Source organism: Lynx rufus, unplaced genomic scaffold (assembly GCF_022079265.1).
Source record: "Lynx rufus isolate CCGP_SWC_20201006 ecotype Redwood Valley unplaced genomic scaffold, mLynRuf1.p SCAF_5, whole genome shotgun sequence".
NCBI lineage: Eukaryota > Metazoa > Chordata > Mammalia > Carnivora > Felidae > Lynx > Lynx rufus.
Window position 1 is genome coordinate 6267591 of NW_025814867.1, and position 17148 is coordinate 6284738.

Genomic DNA, 17148 nt, shown 5'->3' on the forward strand with positions numbered 1-17148 from the left:
GAATAATTTGATTGAGCAATATAATTAGGAGATTTCACAAGTGCCTTAACCCGGAAGCTCCTTTTCTACTTTTTCAAAAGTATTTTAATATGTAATAACGATATTCTTGGACAGTAAAAGTTTTGCATTGCTTTTTAAATGTTCTGTGCCATAGGCTAGGAAAGCAGACATGAGATGGATTTTTGGAATAGGTGTTTACATTTTAACTTTTCACTTTGTTACCAAATTTGTACTTATTCCCTCTTGTTTTCCATTCTCCTTTCTATTACTCCGAGAAATGCTTAGGTTTCAATGGACAGTGTTCATCTAGGAGCCTAGGTTGTTAAAATACACCTTCTTGGGCCCACTTTAGATCTCTTGAATGACAGACAGTCTGTGAGATCTGGAAATCTGCACTTTTAACTAGTTTGCCAACTAATTCCTTCATGTGTTAAAGTTTGAGGTCTGATTATCTGTGTAAAATATTTCTTCCAGATTGTGCCCAAGGATATAAGACGATGCATGCTGTTACAACCTTCCCTTTTTATTCTTAATTTTCTTTAGGTGTTAATTGATTCATCCAGTGATAATCTGCAGTCTTCTTTTGCTTAGCGTATCTTACCTTCACCTTTCTTAGTTGATATGAAGACTTCCATGTAATTTTGACATTTGAGGAGGGAGGATTATAAGCACCATCATCATGTTGGATGCTACAAGATGCTGAAGAAATCATATGGGAACAAATGGGTACTTTCTAGGACCAAATTTATCAATTAAAGATAAAGGTCTTGGTGGCATGATTATCCCTCCACCAATAAAAATTATATCGTTGGGAGGCTGAATTGGAGAAGAAATTTTATACCATGAAAGAGGGGGCTTTTTATATAGCTTGTTGAAAATGTCTGTTATGAACATAGACTGGGGATGGCACTGCTTTAATTTCCCCATTGATCATTGGTGTTGTGAAATCATTAAAAATCTTTTAAGATTTTTTTTTTAATGTTTATTATTTTATTCAGACACGCAGAGCATGAGCAGGGGAGGGGCAGAGAGAGAGACAGAGACAGAATGTGAGGCAGGCTCCAGGCTCTGAGCTGTCAGCACAGAGCCCAACGCGAGGCTCGAACCCACGAACTGCAAGATCATGACCTGAGCCAAAGTCGGACCCTTAACTGACTGAACCACCCAGCTGCCCCGATCTTTTAAGATTTTAAAAAGGAGTTCCTGGTTCAAACTCTTTTTTTTTTTTTTTTTTAACGTTTATTTATTTTTGAGACAGGGAGAGACAGCATGAACGGGGGAGGGTCTGAGAGAGAGGGAGACACAGAATCCGAAACAGGCTCCAGGCTCTGAGCTGTCAGCACAGAGCCCGACGCGGGGCTCGAACTCACGCACTGCGAGATCATGACCTGAGCCGAAGTCGGATGCTTAACCGACTGAGCCACCCAGGCGCCCCTCAAACTCTTTAAAAATACAGATCTAATAACCTTTTATGTACCCTAGGTCTTTATTGCTCCATTTTCTTGATCTACCAGACTGGAAATTCCCAGAGTCAACTGTTGTGCCATGTGTATCTTGACATATTTTGTGGCACCCAGTTCTAGATCTTGCATATAATATGGCCAAATTGTTGAATGAATACATTGTGTTAGTTTTTAATTCCTAGTAGGAATTTTCCCCTCTGCATTCCCTATTTTCGATATTCTTTGCATTACAAACGTGTATCTCAATTGGCGTTTATACAAATGTCTTCTTACTAAGCAGTTCTTATGTGGCCTGGATTTCTCAAAAAAATGAGACATATGGCCTGTTGGTATAGTGACTTTGCTTTGGAGATTAATATGTGATTGATTAAGCAGAACTTTTAAAATGTCTCCTTTAGGCCTCCCCCTGTGCGAGTCACAGTCTTGTGAATCCCAGCAATAAAGAGGGGAAAGTCTGAATAGTGTATTAGAAAACACCACCTGGGATCTGGAGCCTCCCTGGTTCACTGTCTCCAGAAAGTAAACTGCCTGTCTTCCTGCTGGACATGGGGAGTGGCAGTGGTCCGGTTTCCAGAGAGGAGGAGGAATCTGGGCATCTTCTGCCCCATTATACGCATTTTCAACCAGTTTTCCCGTTTCCAGCCCTTCTCTTCAATCTCCTCTCACTTCCCCTTAGGTAGTCCTTGGTGTATGTGCTCTACTGGGATACGCCGTTTCCTAATTGGCATAGTCCTCCACAGGCATTGGAGTTTCAGATTTCTCTCTTCTGCTTAGCTTTTTGTTTTCCTTCCTCCAAAACATGATTGTTGTCTCTCTTCTTTATCTTCTCTGTTTTCTTTTTCATCCGGGGTTTATGCCTGTTTTATCAAGTGTATGGAGTTCATGGATTTCAGTGGGAGCTGAAGTAAATGTGTGTTCTATCCTCCCATGTTTTGGAGGATCCCATCTAGACCCTGCTTTCCATCTATTTGGAAGTACATTTTTTACTTGTTAAGTGTGTGAAATAAAAGCACCCACCAGGGCAAGTTTTCAACATAAGTTTGTGTTTCAATTTTAGTCTTGATCATTCAAGTCTTGTGCCAAGAAATGGAAATCTAATCTTTTCTGTGCAGTTTATGTTATATTCTACTTCTTGGCACAATTTCTAATATCAAAGATTGTTTCGTTTTGGTTCTGGGATCTTTATGGGCCATTGTACTACCAGAAATCTTACTAATCTTCAGGAGACTTTTTATTATAATTATGTATGGCAGTCAAGATTCTATGATTTTAATTACTATGTAGGTATCTTCTTGGCCCTCCCCCCAGTTTTTAGTCGGGGCATTATTTCTGATCCTGGGAAGAGTGGGATTGCTAATACATCGTAGCTATTATTTAGAGAGAACTGCCGTTTTTTATCCTTTCATTTTTTTCCTTGCCTTACTTATTATTTATTAAACTGAAAATTAATTTTAACCCACATGTGACCCTGACTTTCCAAGTATTTCTTCTGTAATCTGACCTGTGTTGCAGTTGTATTTTTGTATGTTTAATCATACAGTGTTGCATAGTCTGATCCAGTGTCGGAAACTTAAATTCGTTCGTGGTATTTTATACTAATGTGTTATAGGTGGGTAAGGTTTACCTAGGGATTCTTCAGATGTGGTTAAAAATCCTCTAGCACCTTTTCCAAATTCTTATTAAAAAGTCTAAAGGAAATGCTGGTGTAACACTGCTATTTGGATAGTAGGCTGCTTTCTGTTTTAGATTAAAATGGAGAAGAAGTTATTAATTTTAAACTTCTGTATTTCCTTGTGTTTGCTTTTTTTTCCTTTCCTATACAATTAAGTTTGTGAAAAGGTTTACATTGGTTTGATTTCAAAATGGCTTTGAATTATATGACATGAGTCCAAAGTTTATGGCAAATTTTGTCTTCGGTTTTTAGGTTCTGTTCTCGATATTATTAAGCACATTGTGGCAAAGGGGGAGCACAAAAGTGGAGTCCTAGACGAAGCTACCATTGCTACAATACTTAGAGAAGTGCTGGAAGGGTTGGAATACCTGCATAAAAACGGACAGATTCACAGGTATGTAAACGACAACACTCTTCTTTTGGGGAAGGTGCAGTGACAGTCGTGCCGTCTCATTTTGTTGAGGCCATTCCCCATTCTTCTGCAGAATTCATAACCTCTGAATGTTGTCATGGCTCTTGGAATCGCGAGTTTCAGCCAGCACATTGTGGTTCGGGTTTTAATTACACAGCTAGCAAGGATTGAAAAAGTAAAGATTTTAGTTAAATTGGGAAATACAAAAACAGGAAAAATTCATAATTTCCTGTCGGGAGGCAATCATTGTAATCACTGATCATGTTTTGTAATATTTCTTTCTAGTTTCTTTTATGTGCTCACAAGATACTTAAAACAAAACTATATTTCTAGTTTTGTCTGTTGCTTCTGACTATGTTTTTTTAATATTTTGTCTTGAGTGTTTTCTCAAATTATTAAAAGCTCTTTGTAAAATAACTTCTTATTAAAGCTTTTTTTTTTTTTTTTTTTTTTTTTTTTTTTTTTAATGTAAAAAGCTATGTATCATTTGGTCCAAGTATTCCTGGCCATCTCTATTCATTCCCTGGGTACAGATAAGAAGAATCCAAATGATGATGGTTTACTGTGTTACTCAAATCTGTTTAATCCCTGGATTTGGTTTTCCTTCATATCAGACTTTTTTTTGGCACGGTGGGGGGGGGTGGTCATTCTCAAGGATAATTTCACTGGATATAAGAATTTGCTGTTGACTGTGCTTTTCCTTCAGCAATTGAAAGGTGCTCTACCACTTAATTCTGGCCTCCGTGGTTTCAGAGCAGAAGTCTGTCATTTGAATTAGTGTTCTATGATGTTGTTTTTCTCCGGCTGCTTTCAAGATTTTTTTCTTTGGTTTTCTGAAGTTTAATTATGATGTCTTGGTGTGAACTTCTTTAGGTATATTCTGTTTGGGGTTCCCAAACTCCTTGAATCTGTAGGATTTTGTCTTTCACCAAGTCTGGGAAGTTTTCAGCAGTCATACCTTTGGTAGTTTTTTAATCCATTTTTTTTTTCCTCCTCTTTTTCTGGGACTCTGATAATACAAAAGGTAGCTGTTTTGTTATTGTACTAGAAGCCCTGAGGCTCAGTTAAGGTTTTGTCATCGTATTTGTTTTCTCTGTTAAGACTGAGTGGATTCTATTGATGTGTTCTCAAGTTCTGAGTCTGTCCTCTGCGTTCTACTATAGAACCCATTGAGTATTTCAGTTATTATAGTCTTTTAGATAATCTGATTCTTTTTCTTTTTATCACTTTTATTTCTTTGCTGAGATTTTCTGTTTTTCATTTGTTTTGATAATCCCAAATTGCATGTGGAAGCATTTTTATGATGGCTGCTTTACAATTCTTGGCATATAATTAATTCCAAGATCTGATTCGTCTCGGTATTGATGTCAGTTGTCTTCTCTTATTGAAGTTCTTCCTGGTTCTTGGTATGATGAGTGATTTTTAAATTGTATCCTGGATATCTTGCATATCATGTTAGGAGACTCTTGATCCCATTTAAGTATATATCTTAGCAGGTGTTTGCCCTGTTGAGGTTTAGAATATAAGACCTAGTCTACTTTTGTGGGCTGTAGTTCCAATGACAGTTTGATTTTTAGAGCCATTACAGTGCTGTTCTGGTTTGCTTTGTTCACCTGGCACTGCTGGGGCTCTCTGCTCAATCCTGCTGATGCCACCATTGAGAGCAGAGTAGAATGCCCCAGGCCTGATGCTGCTAGGTGGAGGGTGGAAGATAGATGCTGTCCCTGTGGGTCTGTGAGCACTTTTGGGGGCCCATCCTGTGGCCCATGCCACGTGGTGCCAGTGGGGCTCCCATTCGTTCTCTGTTAGTATTGCCTGTGGGGATGAAGGCATTTCCCTGGGCCACCTTTTGCTGCTGGGTAGAGAGTTGGAAGACACTGGGTCTGGGTTGTCCTTTGCCGCTGTGTGAAGTGCCAGGAAGTGCTGGGCCCAGGTTGCTCTCTACAGCCGGCTACCGGGCCAAGAGATGCTGGCTGGGCTGTTGGTGCTCCTGGGGTGGGCAGTATGGGCCTACCTGCTGCCGTGGGTGTGGGGCAGAGGATGGGGTTTCCCATTTGGTCTTCGCTTAAAACCTCTGGTTCCGGCACAGTGGGCCAGCCTGTGACTCCAGCTATGGGTCCTTTGCTAGGTCTGTGCTAGGCTGCCCCTTTTCTGCTCCTTTGGCCCCAGAGAGCAGGCGTGGAGGATTTTTAAAATTCTTGTTTTGTTCGTTTGTTTGTCGTGTATGCCTGTTCATAGTTCTGGGTTGAGAGACTTTCTAGTGCCCAGTCCAGGATATGTGAGACTAAAAGAAAACTCAGAGAAGTCGTATAGTGCTCTTTAAAAAATGGACTTGGGTTCGTTGTAAATGTTTATAGCAAACTCTAGGGCATCCACTAAAAAATGAAAAAAAGAATTGATATGCTAAGAGAGGAGAGGAAAATGGGATCATGTAAAATGCTCAATTAAAATAAAGGCAGAAAAAAGGCAGGAGACACAAGATTGTAATCTTAAAAATCACCTACCTTTAAGGAACTAGAAAAGAAAATTAAGAACAAACTAAACCCAAAGTTAGCAGAAGGAAGTAAATTTTAAAAGATCAGAATGGGAATACATGAAATACAGATTTTTTTTTTGGATGTGACACCAATAGCAAAGGCAGGAAAAGAAAAATTAAACAGGTGGGACTACACCAAACTCAAAAGCTTCTTCACAGCAAAGGAAACCATCAACAAAATAAAAAGGCAACCCATGGAATGGGAGAAAATATGTGCAATCCACGTGTTCTGATAAGGGGTTAATATCCAAAATATACAAGGAATTTGTACAACTCAGAGACAGAAACTCCCAAATAACCTAATTTCAAATGGGCAAAGGCTCCAAATAGACATTTTCCCAAAAACGATCTATTTCCCTAATCCTCAGGGAAATACAGTCAAAACCACAGTAAGATATCATCGCATATCTGTTAGGATATCTGTTTTCAAAAAGACAGGAGATAACAGATCCTGGATGAGGATGTGGAGAAAAGGGAACCTTTTTGTACACTGATGGTGGCAACATAAACTGATAACAGCCACCATGGGAAACAGTATGGAGGTTCCTCAAGAAAATTAAAAATAGAATTATTTTTACATATGATCCTGTAATTCCAGAGCTGGGTATATACTCAGAGAAAGTGAAGTCATCATCTCAGAGCCAAGCTGTGGAAATAACCTAAGTGTCCATCAGTGGATGAATAGATAAAGATGTGGTATATGTACAGTGGATTATTATTTAGCCATTAAAAAAAAAGAAAGCAGGAAACGCTGTGGTTTGCGACAATATGGATGAACCTGGAAGGCACTATGCTAAGTGAATTAGGCCAGAAAGAGAAACACAAATAACTGCCTGGTATCACTTGTATGTAGAAGCTAAAGAAAAGAAAAGTTGAACTAGAAACGGAGAGTGGAAAAGTGGCTGCTGGGGTGGGGAGTGCAGGTGGGATAGGGAAAATAGGGAGAGATTGGTAAAAGAATACAAACTCAGTTATGAGTAAGTTTTGCTAAGAGAGTAGAATTTAAGTGTTCTCACCAAAAAAAAAAAAAAAAAACCCAAAAAGTAAACATATAAGTAACAGGTATGTTAATTATCTTGGTGGGAAGAATCCTTTCCCAGTGTGTCCATACGTCAAATGAGCACATTGTACACTTTATTTTTTTTTTTTTTTTTTTTTAAATTTTTTTTTTTTTTTTCAACGTTTATTTATTTTTTGGGACAGAGAGAGACAGAGCATGAACGGGGGAGGGGCAGAGAGAGAGGGAGACACAGAATCGGAAACAGGCTCCAGGCTCTGAGCCATCAGCCCAGAGCCCGACGCGGGGCTCGAACTCCGGGACCGCGAGATCGTGACCCGGCTGAAGTCGGACGCTTAACCGACTGCGCCACCCAGGCGCCCCTGTACACTTTAAATATCTTACAATTTTATTCGTCAGTGATATCTCAACTTTTATTAAAATTTTTAAAAATATATTTATTTGCTTTTGGGAGAGCGCTAGCGGGGGAGGGGTACAGAGAGGGGGACAGAGGATCCGAAGTGGTCGCTGCACTGACAGACTGACAGTGAGCCCGATGCGGGGCTCGAACCCACGATCTGCGAGATCATGACCTGAAGTGAAGTTGGACGCTCAACCTACTGAGCCATCCACGTGCCCCATACCTCAATTTTTTAAAGCTCACCTACTTAACCCTAATCTCTCAGCAAATAGATAAACAAAGGCCCAGAAAAGTAACTGATCAAAGGTCAGACAACTATCAAGTTCTAAAACTGAGGCTTTAAGGAATGAATCAGAATAGGGAGGGAAAAAAGCAAGTAATCTCCTCACCCCCACATGGACACACATACAGACCTTTAATTAGGTTATTCTGATAATAGCACCATTTAAAAAAAATTAACATATATAGGGGCGCCTGGGTGGGTCAGTCGGTTAAGCATCCGACTTCGGCTGAGGTCATGATCTCACAGTTTGTGAGTTAGAGTCCCGCGTCAGGCTCTGTGCTGACCGCTTGGAGCCTGGAGCCTGCTTCGGATTCTGGGTCTCCCCCTCTCTCTGCACCTCCCCTGCTCACGCTCTGTCTCTGTCTCTCAAAAATAAGTAAATGTAAAAAAAACAATTTTTTTTTAAACATCTACCAATGCAATCAGCCATTTATAAAAGTATCCTACTCTACATAAAAATGAATGATGCTTTCTAGCTGTCTAAATGTTCCAACCAGCTTAAGTCTTATAAAGAAAAATGAACTCTTTTTATGGTTACAAAGAACAGTTGACTGAAAGGAATAATATATAAACCAGACATCTTGGAAGCATTGAAGGTATATTCTTAAGACAGTAGGGTTTTTCATTTAAAATTGTATCCTGTCATTTTGTTCCTAGTTACAATAATGGGTTAACAGGTGACTGAAAAGGGCATGACCAAAGAGTAAAGCTTTGGGACTGTATTTCCTGCACTGGCAAGAGGAAAAGGTGGCCTGCAAAACAGGATTCCTAACCGCTGGATAGCGGCAACCCTATGAATATATACCTTAATGCTCTCGATGAACAGAATTCAGTTCATACCTCAGTTCTGATGTCATGTTCATCAGTCTTCTAGGGGGGAAAAAACAAATGCCAGAAACTGCTACTTGGCCCCCAGTGGGTCTCCTCTTCTTTTCAAAGAAAAAAAGCGTAAAAGGTAACATTTTTACTGGGCGTATGACCATCCAGAAGAAAGGCAACACTTCATAGTCTATCATGCAGGTCAGATACACCTGTGTGAATGAATTTCTAGCCACTGTGGTGAGAACAAAAATGTATACTACTTCAAAGTTGTTCCCTTAGCAGGTTTTCTCACCGCCACCCCCCCCCAACCCCCAGCCCTATTGGCATGTGGGTTGGATAGTGCTTTGTTGCAGGGGCTGAACTCTGTGTTGTAGGACATATTAAGCAACATCCCTGACTCCTACCCATTACATGCCAGCAGCACCCCCCTCATCCCCCACACCCAGTGTGACAACCCAGGATGTCTCCAGACATTGCCAAATGTCCTGAGAACCACTGCTAACAGAAAGTGGCATAACCTCTGTTTCCCCTTTCCTTCCTTCCCCTGAAATGTGGATGTGGTGGTAAGCCATCCTGAGCTATGTAGCAAGAACTTAGGGGGAAGATAAAGCAATAACATAGAAGGAGCCTGACTCCCTGATTCTACGGAGTCACCATACTGGACTGATGTCACTTATGGATAGACTGTTCTCTGAGAGGAAAAAGCCCATCTTCTATCGCCATGTAGATCATCAGGGACTGACAAACACAGCCTGACGCCTGTTTTTTGTAAAAGCAACAGCAGGACAGCCATGCCCATTCATTTATTGGTTGTCCGTGGCTGCTTTAGCACTATGAAAACAAAGTAGTGGTGACAGAGAACATCTGGCCCACAGAGCCTAAAACGTGTACTCCCTGGGCCTTTAAGAAAATGTTTGTTGACCTCGGGCGTAGATAGCAATACTGTGCATTTACTGAAGCTCGTGTGCTGTATGGTATCCTAAGTGCGTCATCTGCATTAATTACCTCATTGAGTCTTTACAGTTACGGTTGCTTTACGAGGTAGGTAATTCCATCCCCATTTTTGCTCAGTTTTGAATGACTGTAACATCTACTCTGAGTATATACATATATATCAGCTCTCATTTAGCTAAATGAGTAAAAGAGACAGAAAAAAATACTGGGAGAAATAATGGCCCCCAACTTCCAAACCGTGAACCATGGTGAAGACAAATACAAAGAAATCTGTAAGCAGACACGTTATAATTACACCGTTGAAATGCAAGCACAGAGTATCTTGGCAGCAGCAAGAGGAAAACAGCCCATCACGTAGGGGGCGTAGTGCTGTAGGATGAACGTTTGCGATTCTTCAGGATCCATTGTTGAAACTAATCACCATCGTGGTGGTGTTTGGAGGTGGGGCCTTGGGAATGTGATTAAGTCATAAGGGTGGTGCCCTCATGAAAGGGATTATTGTCCTTACAAAAGAGACCCCAGAGAACTCCCTGGCTCCTTTTGCCACGTGAAGACAAAGTGAAAAGATGGTCACCTGTGGTTAAAAGGTGGACGCGGGTCAGTAATGTGTCCTCCACACCGAGAAGTCACTTTGAGAATGAAAAACGTCGAAAGTCACTCCGTACCATTTACAGAGTTTTATTGGGGGTAACTTCCTGACAGGGGGATTGCATGAACTTGACGATCCAAGCAGCTGTGGCCGCTATTGTCTGCCTCCATTCACCTCCCAGTCCACATCTTCACCCCCAGTTTTTATACCGTGAGGGGCATGGGGGTGATGTCAAGGGGTAGATATCTAAAGTGGCACCTCTGTGTGTGTCACTTTAGGGAAGGTCAGCAGGAGCCTTCCTGCATCTGGTCAGGGCATTAACCTCCATGGGGACTGGAACACGTGGCCCCGAGGGAGGCCATTGTGCGGGCGTGGACAAAATGGAGGGCCAAAGATGGAGTCAGTGTTGTCAGCACTCCTACACCTATGAACCAGGAGGAAGTGGACCCTCACCAGACACTGCCTTGATCTTGGACTTCCCAGCCCCCAGAACTGTGAGAAATAAACGCTGGTCGTTTAAGTTACCCAGGCTGTGGTATTTTTGTTATAGCAGCTTGAACAGAACAAGCTAAGACAGAGAGCTTCAGTATGACTGAGAGCTGACTTCCTGTCAGAACAATGGAAACCAGACGTTCGTGAGAAGGAGCCCTGGAATCCAGTGACCCTTTCAGGATTGTTATCTTTCTGGTGAATTATTCCTTTTTAAAAAAATAATATAATGACCCTCTTTATTCCTAGAAATGCTTTTGTATTAAAGACAATTACATCTTATTTTAATATGGCTATGCTAGTTTACTTTTGTTAAGGGTATCTTTCACTGTGGCTCATTCTTTCCAGGCTCCTGGTTTTATGCAAGGGTCTCAGTTGTACTCTCAACCTTAAACCGGTCCAGGACCATTTTAAAGTCCGAGATTCCCAGCCATTTGGGGCAGCTTGTCTTCTCTCTCTCAAGGCTTACTGCTCTCGCTCTTAAGTGTTCCTTTCATTTCTGAAACTTGAGGATTTCATTTTAGTTCATGTTCAGCAGTGTGACAATTTCCCTTCCTAATGTATCCAGCATTTCTTTGTTTGTGTAGCAGGGGAATGGTGGGTTTTGCAGCAAAGGCCCGGGCAGTAGTGATGAAAGACTGTTTGCCATACATATTTTGCCATGTTGCTGGAATGGATTCTTTATCTTCACACTTCAAAACAGAGATTCTCGACCTTGGCTACATACTGGAATCACCTAGGAAACTTTAATAAGTACTGATTCCTGGATCCGTTGCAAGAAGTCCATTCAGTTGGTCTGAGATGAGGCATTGGCATTGGGAGTTAAAAAATATATTTTTTTAATGTTTTATTTATTTTTGAGACAGAGAGAGAACGAGTAGGGGAGAGGCAGAGAGAGAGGGAGACACAGAATCCGCAAAGCCGGCTCCCGGCTCTGAGCTGTCAGCGCAGATCCTGACATCCTGACTCGGGGCTCAAACTCATGAACCACAAGATCATGACCTGAGCCGAAGTCAACACTTAACCGACTGAGCCACACAGGTGCCCCAGCATTGGGACCTTTAAAAGCTCCCCAGGTGATTGTGATGTGCAGCGAAGACTGAGAACCACTGCTTAAACTTCAGCAGTAACCACTCTGAGCTGTGAGCTACTCTGAGATTTCAGCAGGCTTGGGAGAAGGCGGCCTTCCTGGGGGACAGCTGAACCTATGTAGTAGTTTTTGCCGCTTCTCATCTTTATTTTGGGTACATTTGTGGGTTAGACTGGTGCATCGGGTCAAATAATTTTCCTCCATCTTCACTGTGTTTAGAGGTTTTAACTAGGGTGAACAGGTCTCTAAATTAGACTTAAACTTTTCTCTCTGTATCTACCTGCTCCCATATTTTCCCCATTAAAGAGGTTTGCCCCAGCAGAAATGTTGGCTAGTCAGTTTAAGATGCTTAGGGCGCCTGGGTGGCTCAGTCGGTTAAGTGTCTGACTTCGCCTCAGGTCAGGATCTCATGGTTCCTGAGTTCGAGCCCCGTGTCGGGCTCCCTGCTGACAGCCTGGAGCCTGCTTCGGATTCTGTGTCTCCCTCTCTCTCTTTGCCCCTCTCCCGCTCACACTCCCGCTCACACTCTGTCTCTGTCTCTCTCTCTCTCTGAAAAATAAACATTAAAAAAAAAAAAAAGATGCTTAAAATGTAGTGTATTTTCCAGCTTTCATTTTGATTCTTTGCTTCTCTTGACCTTTTTTGAGTTTTCCACAAACTATGCCTATTGATGAGTCATAAACATGTTTCAGGCAGTAACTTTTGCTGTCTGCTAATGAAAGAGTCAAGCATGTCTATGATATTCCTTTTAATTTTACAAGGAATTTGTCACTTTGGTGCAGTAGTGACATGTGAGAAATGGCATTAACCTGTGAAAATACTCACTGTTCTTTCTTATTTCTCTCTATGATATTCCCTTTATTTTTTTTAACAGTTTTTTTTAAAAGGGGCTCCTTGTGAAAAATATGATATTCCTTCTAATTTTACAAGGAATTTGTCACTTTGGTGCAATAGTGACATGTGAGAAATGGCCTTAAGCTGTGAAAAACAAAACTCACTGTTGTTTTTTATTTAAGAATGGATGGTGGATTTAACTGTTGGGGCTGCTGGGTTGCTTGGATTTTGTGGCAGAGTAAGAAAGGTTGTTTTCTTAAGGCCTTTATGGATTTCCAGGTATTTAGTTACAAATCTTTTTCTTGGAAGGTCAGTTGTCCTGTTGCCCATGAGGACAGACTGGTATGTTTGATTGTCCAGTGAGCCATTTAGCCTCATGATTTTCTCCTGCTTTTACTCCTGGAAGCTGTTCTGCACACTGCACTTTGGTTTCAAATGGGAAGCATGGAATTGATTATCTGGGGAGCTGATCGGGAAAAGTAGTCACCCTAAGTGCAGGCTCCACTGAAAATAGATTATTGTCTCTTCACTTCCCAAAAAACAAAAACTTGTATAAAGCATTATTTGAATAGGTAACACATGTACGTGACTTAAATATTCAAAAAAGCACAAAATGGTATATGATTAAAAAAAAAAAAAAAAGTCCTGTACTGAATCATATTGATACTATGTACCTTGATATCATGTGATAAAAATGGCACTTCACTTCTGTGGTTTTCCTTCCAAAAATTCGTAACGCCAGTCTGATCATGAGGCAAATTCCATTAGAGGGGCATCCTACAAAATACTTGACCATTATTCCTCAAAGCTGTCAAGGTCATCAAAAACAAGGAAAGTCAAAGAAACTGTCATAGACAAGCAGAACCTAAGGAGACATAACTAATTTAATGTGGAATCCTGAATGGGATCCTGGGACCGAAAAGGGACATTAGGTAAAAACTTTAAAAAATCTGAGTAAGTTGTGGACTTTAATAATCATGCATCAGTACTGGTCTCATTAAATGTGCTAAAAGTACCGTACTGATGTAAGACGTTAGCAATGGGGGAAACTAAGTGTAAGGCATGTGGGAATGCCTCCGCACTGTCTTCTTAGTTTCTTTGTAAATCTAAAATGGTTCTAAAAAATAAAGTGTTTTTTTTTTTTAAATAAAGTATTTTTTAAAAAGTCTCCCTCTTGGGGCACCTGGGTGGCGCAGTCGGTTAAGCGTCCGACTTCAGCCAGGTCACGATCTCGCGGTCCGTGAGTTCGAGCCCCGCGTCAGGCTCTGGGCTGATGGCTCAGAGCCTGGAGCCTGTTTCCGATTCTGTGTCTCCCTCTCTCTCTGCCCCTCCCCCGTTCATGCTCTGTCTCTCTCTGTCCCAAAAATAAATAAACGTTGAAAAAAAAAAATTAAAAAAAAAAAAAAAAAAGTCTCCCTCCTTCCCTGAACCTCTGGTATCCTGGTCTAAATGGAACCATTTCTTGCCGTTTTCTTGTGACTCCTTTGAGAGAGATTTTATGCCAATATAAACATATGTATATCCCTCTTTTTTTTTTTTTTTTTTTTGCTTAAAAAAGAAGACAATGGAAACATACATACATAATATTATTTCACTTAAGGATATATTTGGTGATGCTTCCATATTCGTATGTTCATTGCTATTCTTAGTATTTCATTGCATAGATATACCACAATTTGGTCTCCCGTTGTTGGATAGTTAGGTTGTCTTGTTTGACTGCAGTGTATTACTTTATAACCCTAACATTTGGAACAGAGTTAGGAGGTGGAAATTGGGGTTTGAGATGGTGAAAAGGAAACAGTCAAGTTTTATTTTGGTATTTAGTTGGATTTATTTTTTTACTCATTTATTCATTCATTCATTTAATACTTCCACTTATCTCCAGAAGAGTATTTAAGGAAATTGTCTCCTTAGTTATTTAAATATATTCGGTGAATATCTGGGAGATGTCTCCTGTTTACTAATCATAATGCTAGTAAGTAAGTAAGTGCAGGTGATATAGAAATCTGTTAAGGTACAGGTCCAGATCTTAGCTCATGCTGAAAGAGGCAGCCCGAAGATTATGATCACATTTCTGTAGTCTGGGCTAATGCTGTGTTACAGCCTGCTGCAAAAATACAGAGGAGGAAGTGACTAAAGTATACATTTTTTGAGTTTTAGATGTCATTCCAGATGAACTCAGAAAAGGGAGTTAAAAGTTGGTGGTTGACTTGGATGGTTTTTGTCACCAAGGGAAGGGAAGGTCTTCAGTTTTCTCCTATTCATAGTATCTGGAGTCAGAGACTTTATGTTTGTAGAGTAGACTTAGCTGGGCTCTACTCTGGGTCAGCTCTGGGAGAAGGCTGTGTACATTGCTTGTAGAGTAGACTTGGCTGGAGTCTAAGTCAGCTCTGGGAGAAGGCTGTGTACATTGCTTGTAGAGTAGACTTGGCTGGAGTCTAAGTCAGCTCTGGGAGAATGCCGTGTGAATTGCGTGGATGTATGAACGGTGCAGAGTACTCAGCAGCGTGATTGCCTCGTGCGTCAGTACGCATTCAGGAAAAGTGTTGCATGTTGTGGTATGGTGAAGCTGATACACACAGTTGTGAAATTATCGTTGATTAAAAACAATTTTTTTTAATGTTTATTTTTGAGAGAGAGAGGGACAGAGCACGAGTGGAGGAGGAGTGGAGAGAAAGGGGGACACAGAATCCGAAGCAGGCTCCAGTCTCTGAGCTGTCACACAGAGCCCGACACGGGGCTCGAACCCACGAACCATGAGATCATGAACTGAACCGAAGTCGGATGCTTAACCAACTCAGCCACCCAGGCGCCCCTTGATTTTTTTTTTTTTTTTTTTTTGAGGAATGGTTATGATCTAAAGATAAGAGATAAGACAGGAGTAGGAAAAGGATGAAGTGTTGTGCTTTTCGCTGGTTCCTCTTCATGACAAAGCCTTCCTCCGTGAGCTAGCCTTGCTCTTTCTTGTCTAGCCTCAAAGACTGGCTCTCTGTATATTTATTTTTAATTACAAAATAAATACATGATCACATTTCCACAAGATATTCAACACTGTTTGCCTTGATTCCAAACCCATTCCTCTCCACAGAAGGAAACATTCATTACTCTCCATTTGGAATAGATGTAAAGTGTGTGTGTGTGTGTGTGTGTGTGTGTGTGTGTGTGTGTGTGTGTGTAACATTAATGATGCCCTACAAAATGCGCTGTCCTCTCATTTGATTTGTTCATTTAGTAGTATGTGTTAGAGGGTATTTCAAGTCAAACCATGTTGATTGACCTTATTCCATTTTATGGCTGTAACAAAATTAGTTCAACCTTTCTGCTATTGTTGGCCTTCTAGGTTGTTATCATTTTTGGTTTATTATTACAAACAATGCTGCAGTGACGTCCTTGTTTGTACACGGGTGGGGGTTTCTCTAGGTTATCAAGAAGTGGATTTGCTACTACTCAGGATTTGAGGATTTTAAAATTTGCCAGATATTGCTGACACATTGTTGTATGAGAAAAACAAGTTGTAGCTTTGAATGGATAGTGTAGTATCATTTATGTTGGAAGAAAAGCCGAGGTAGGTCACAGGAACGTATTGTATTGACTAGACTGGTAGTAGTTGAAAACTGTGAAGAAAGTGCTAGACTTGAGAATGGTGGGTAGAGGGACTTTGGGCTCTTCGGTGATATTTAGGTTTTTATAATACGAATGTGTGCATGTGTACTATTTGAGTTACAAATAGTTACCGATTAAAAATACAAAGATGTTTGAATGATTAATATCTATCTTTATGTCTCAGGCGTAGGATAGTCCCTGTTTTTAACCACATACCATTTACAATTTTTGAGAGGTGCCTCAGATGGCTCAGTCGGTTAAATGTTTGACTCTTGATTTCAGCTCAGGTCATGATCCTAGGGATCGAGCCCCTTACCGAGCTCTTGTGCTGAGCATGGAGCCTGTTTGAGATTCTCTCTCTGTCCCTCTACCCTGCTTGTGCACTCACTCTCTCAAAAACTAAAACATAAAAAAATAAAAATTTTGACCATGTATTATGTTGTGGAAAAAAATCATTATATTTTAGGGTGCCTGGGTGGCTCAGTGGTTAAGCGTCCAACTCTTGGTTTCGGCTCAGGTCATTATCTCAGGTTTTGTGAGTTTGAGCCCTGCATCGGGCTCTGCACTGACAGTGACTTCTGCTGACTTGGAATTCTCTCTCCCCCATCTCTGTCTGCCCCTACCCTGCTCATGTTCGCTCTCTCTCAAAATGAATGAACTGAAAAAAATTTTCTTTTAATCAATATATTTCAAAAAGTAGAATTAGGTGACAGTAGGTGAGGGTTGCATTCTTTGGCCACTGTTATTCCAAACAAGTATTTAATCTTGTTGGGTCTTCTAGATTTTATAGTAAAAAGCTATTTGTCATTGTAGCTTTCTTTATAATATTTAGATTCTGGTACAAGTGACTAAAATTTTAAAAATCGTTTACTATTGGCCTTAACACCCTTTAATGTAAAATAGAGAATTTACTGCCAGTGTTGTGTGAATACAGTAAACAATTGCTTAAATTGTGTGACTCCAAAGAATAGGTGTTTTTTAAT

General features: G+C 40.7%; 1 protein-coding gene across 2 annotated transcripts in view; it reads left to right on the forward strand.

Moving 5' to 3' along the window:
• Nucleotides 1–17148, forward strand: part of OXSR1 (oxidative stress responsive kinase 1) — a 105414-nt gene that overhangs the window by 39464 nt on the left and 48802 nt on the right. For both annotated transcript variants that reach the window (XM_047098571.1, XM_047098572.1), the window contains one exon: nt 3388–3529. In XM_047098571.1, coding sequence (XP_046954527.1) covers nt 3388–3529 — 142 coding nt within the window. The remainder of the gene's footprint in view (nt 1–3387; nt 3530–17148) is intronic.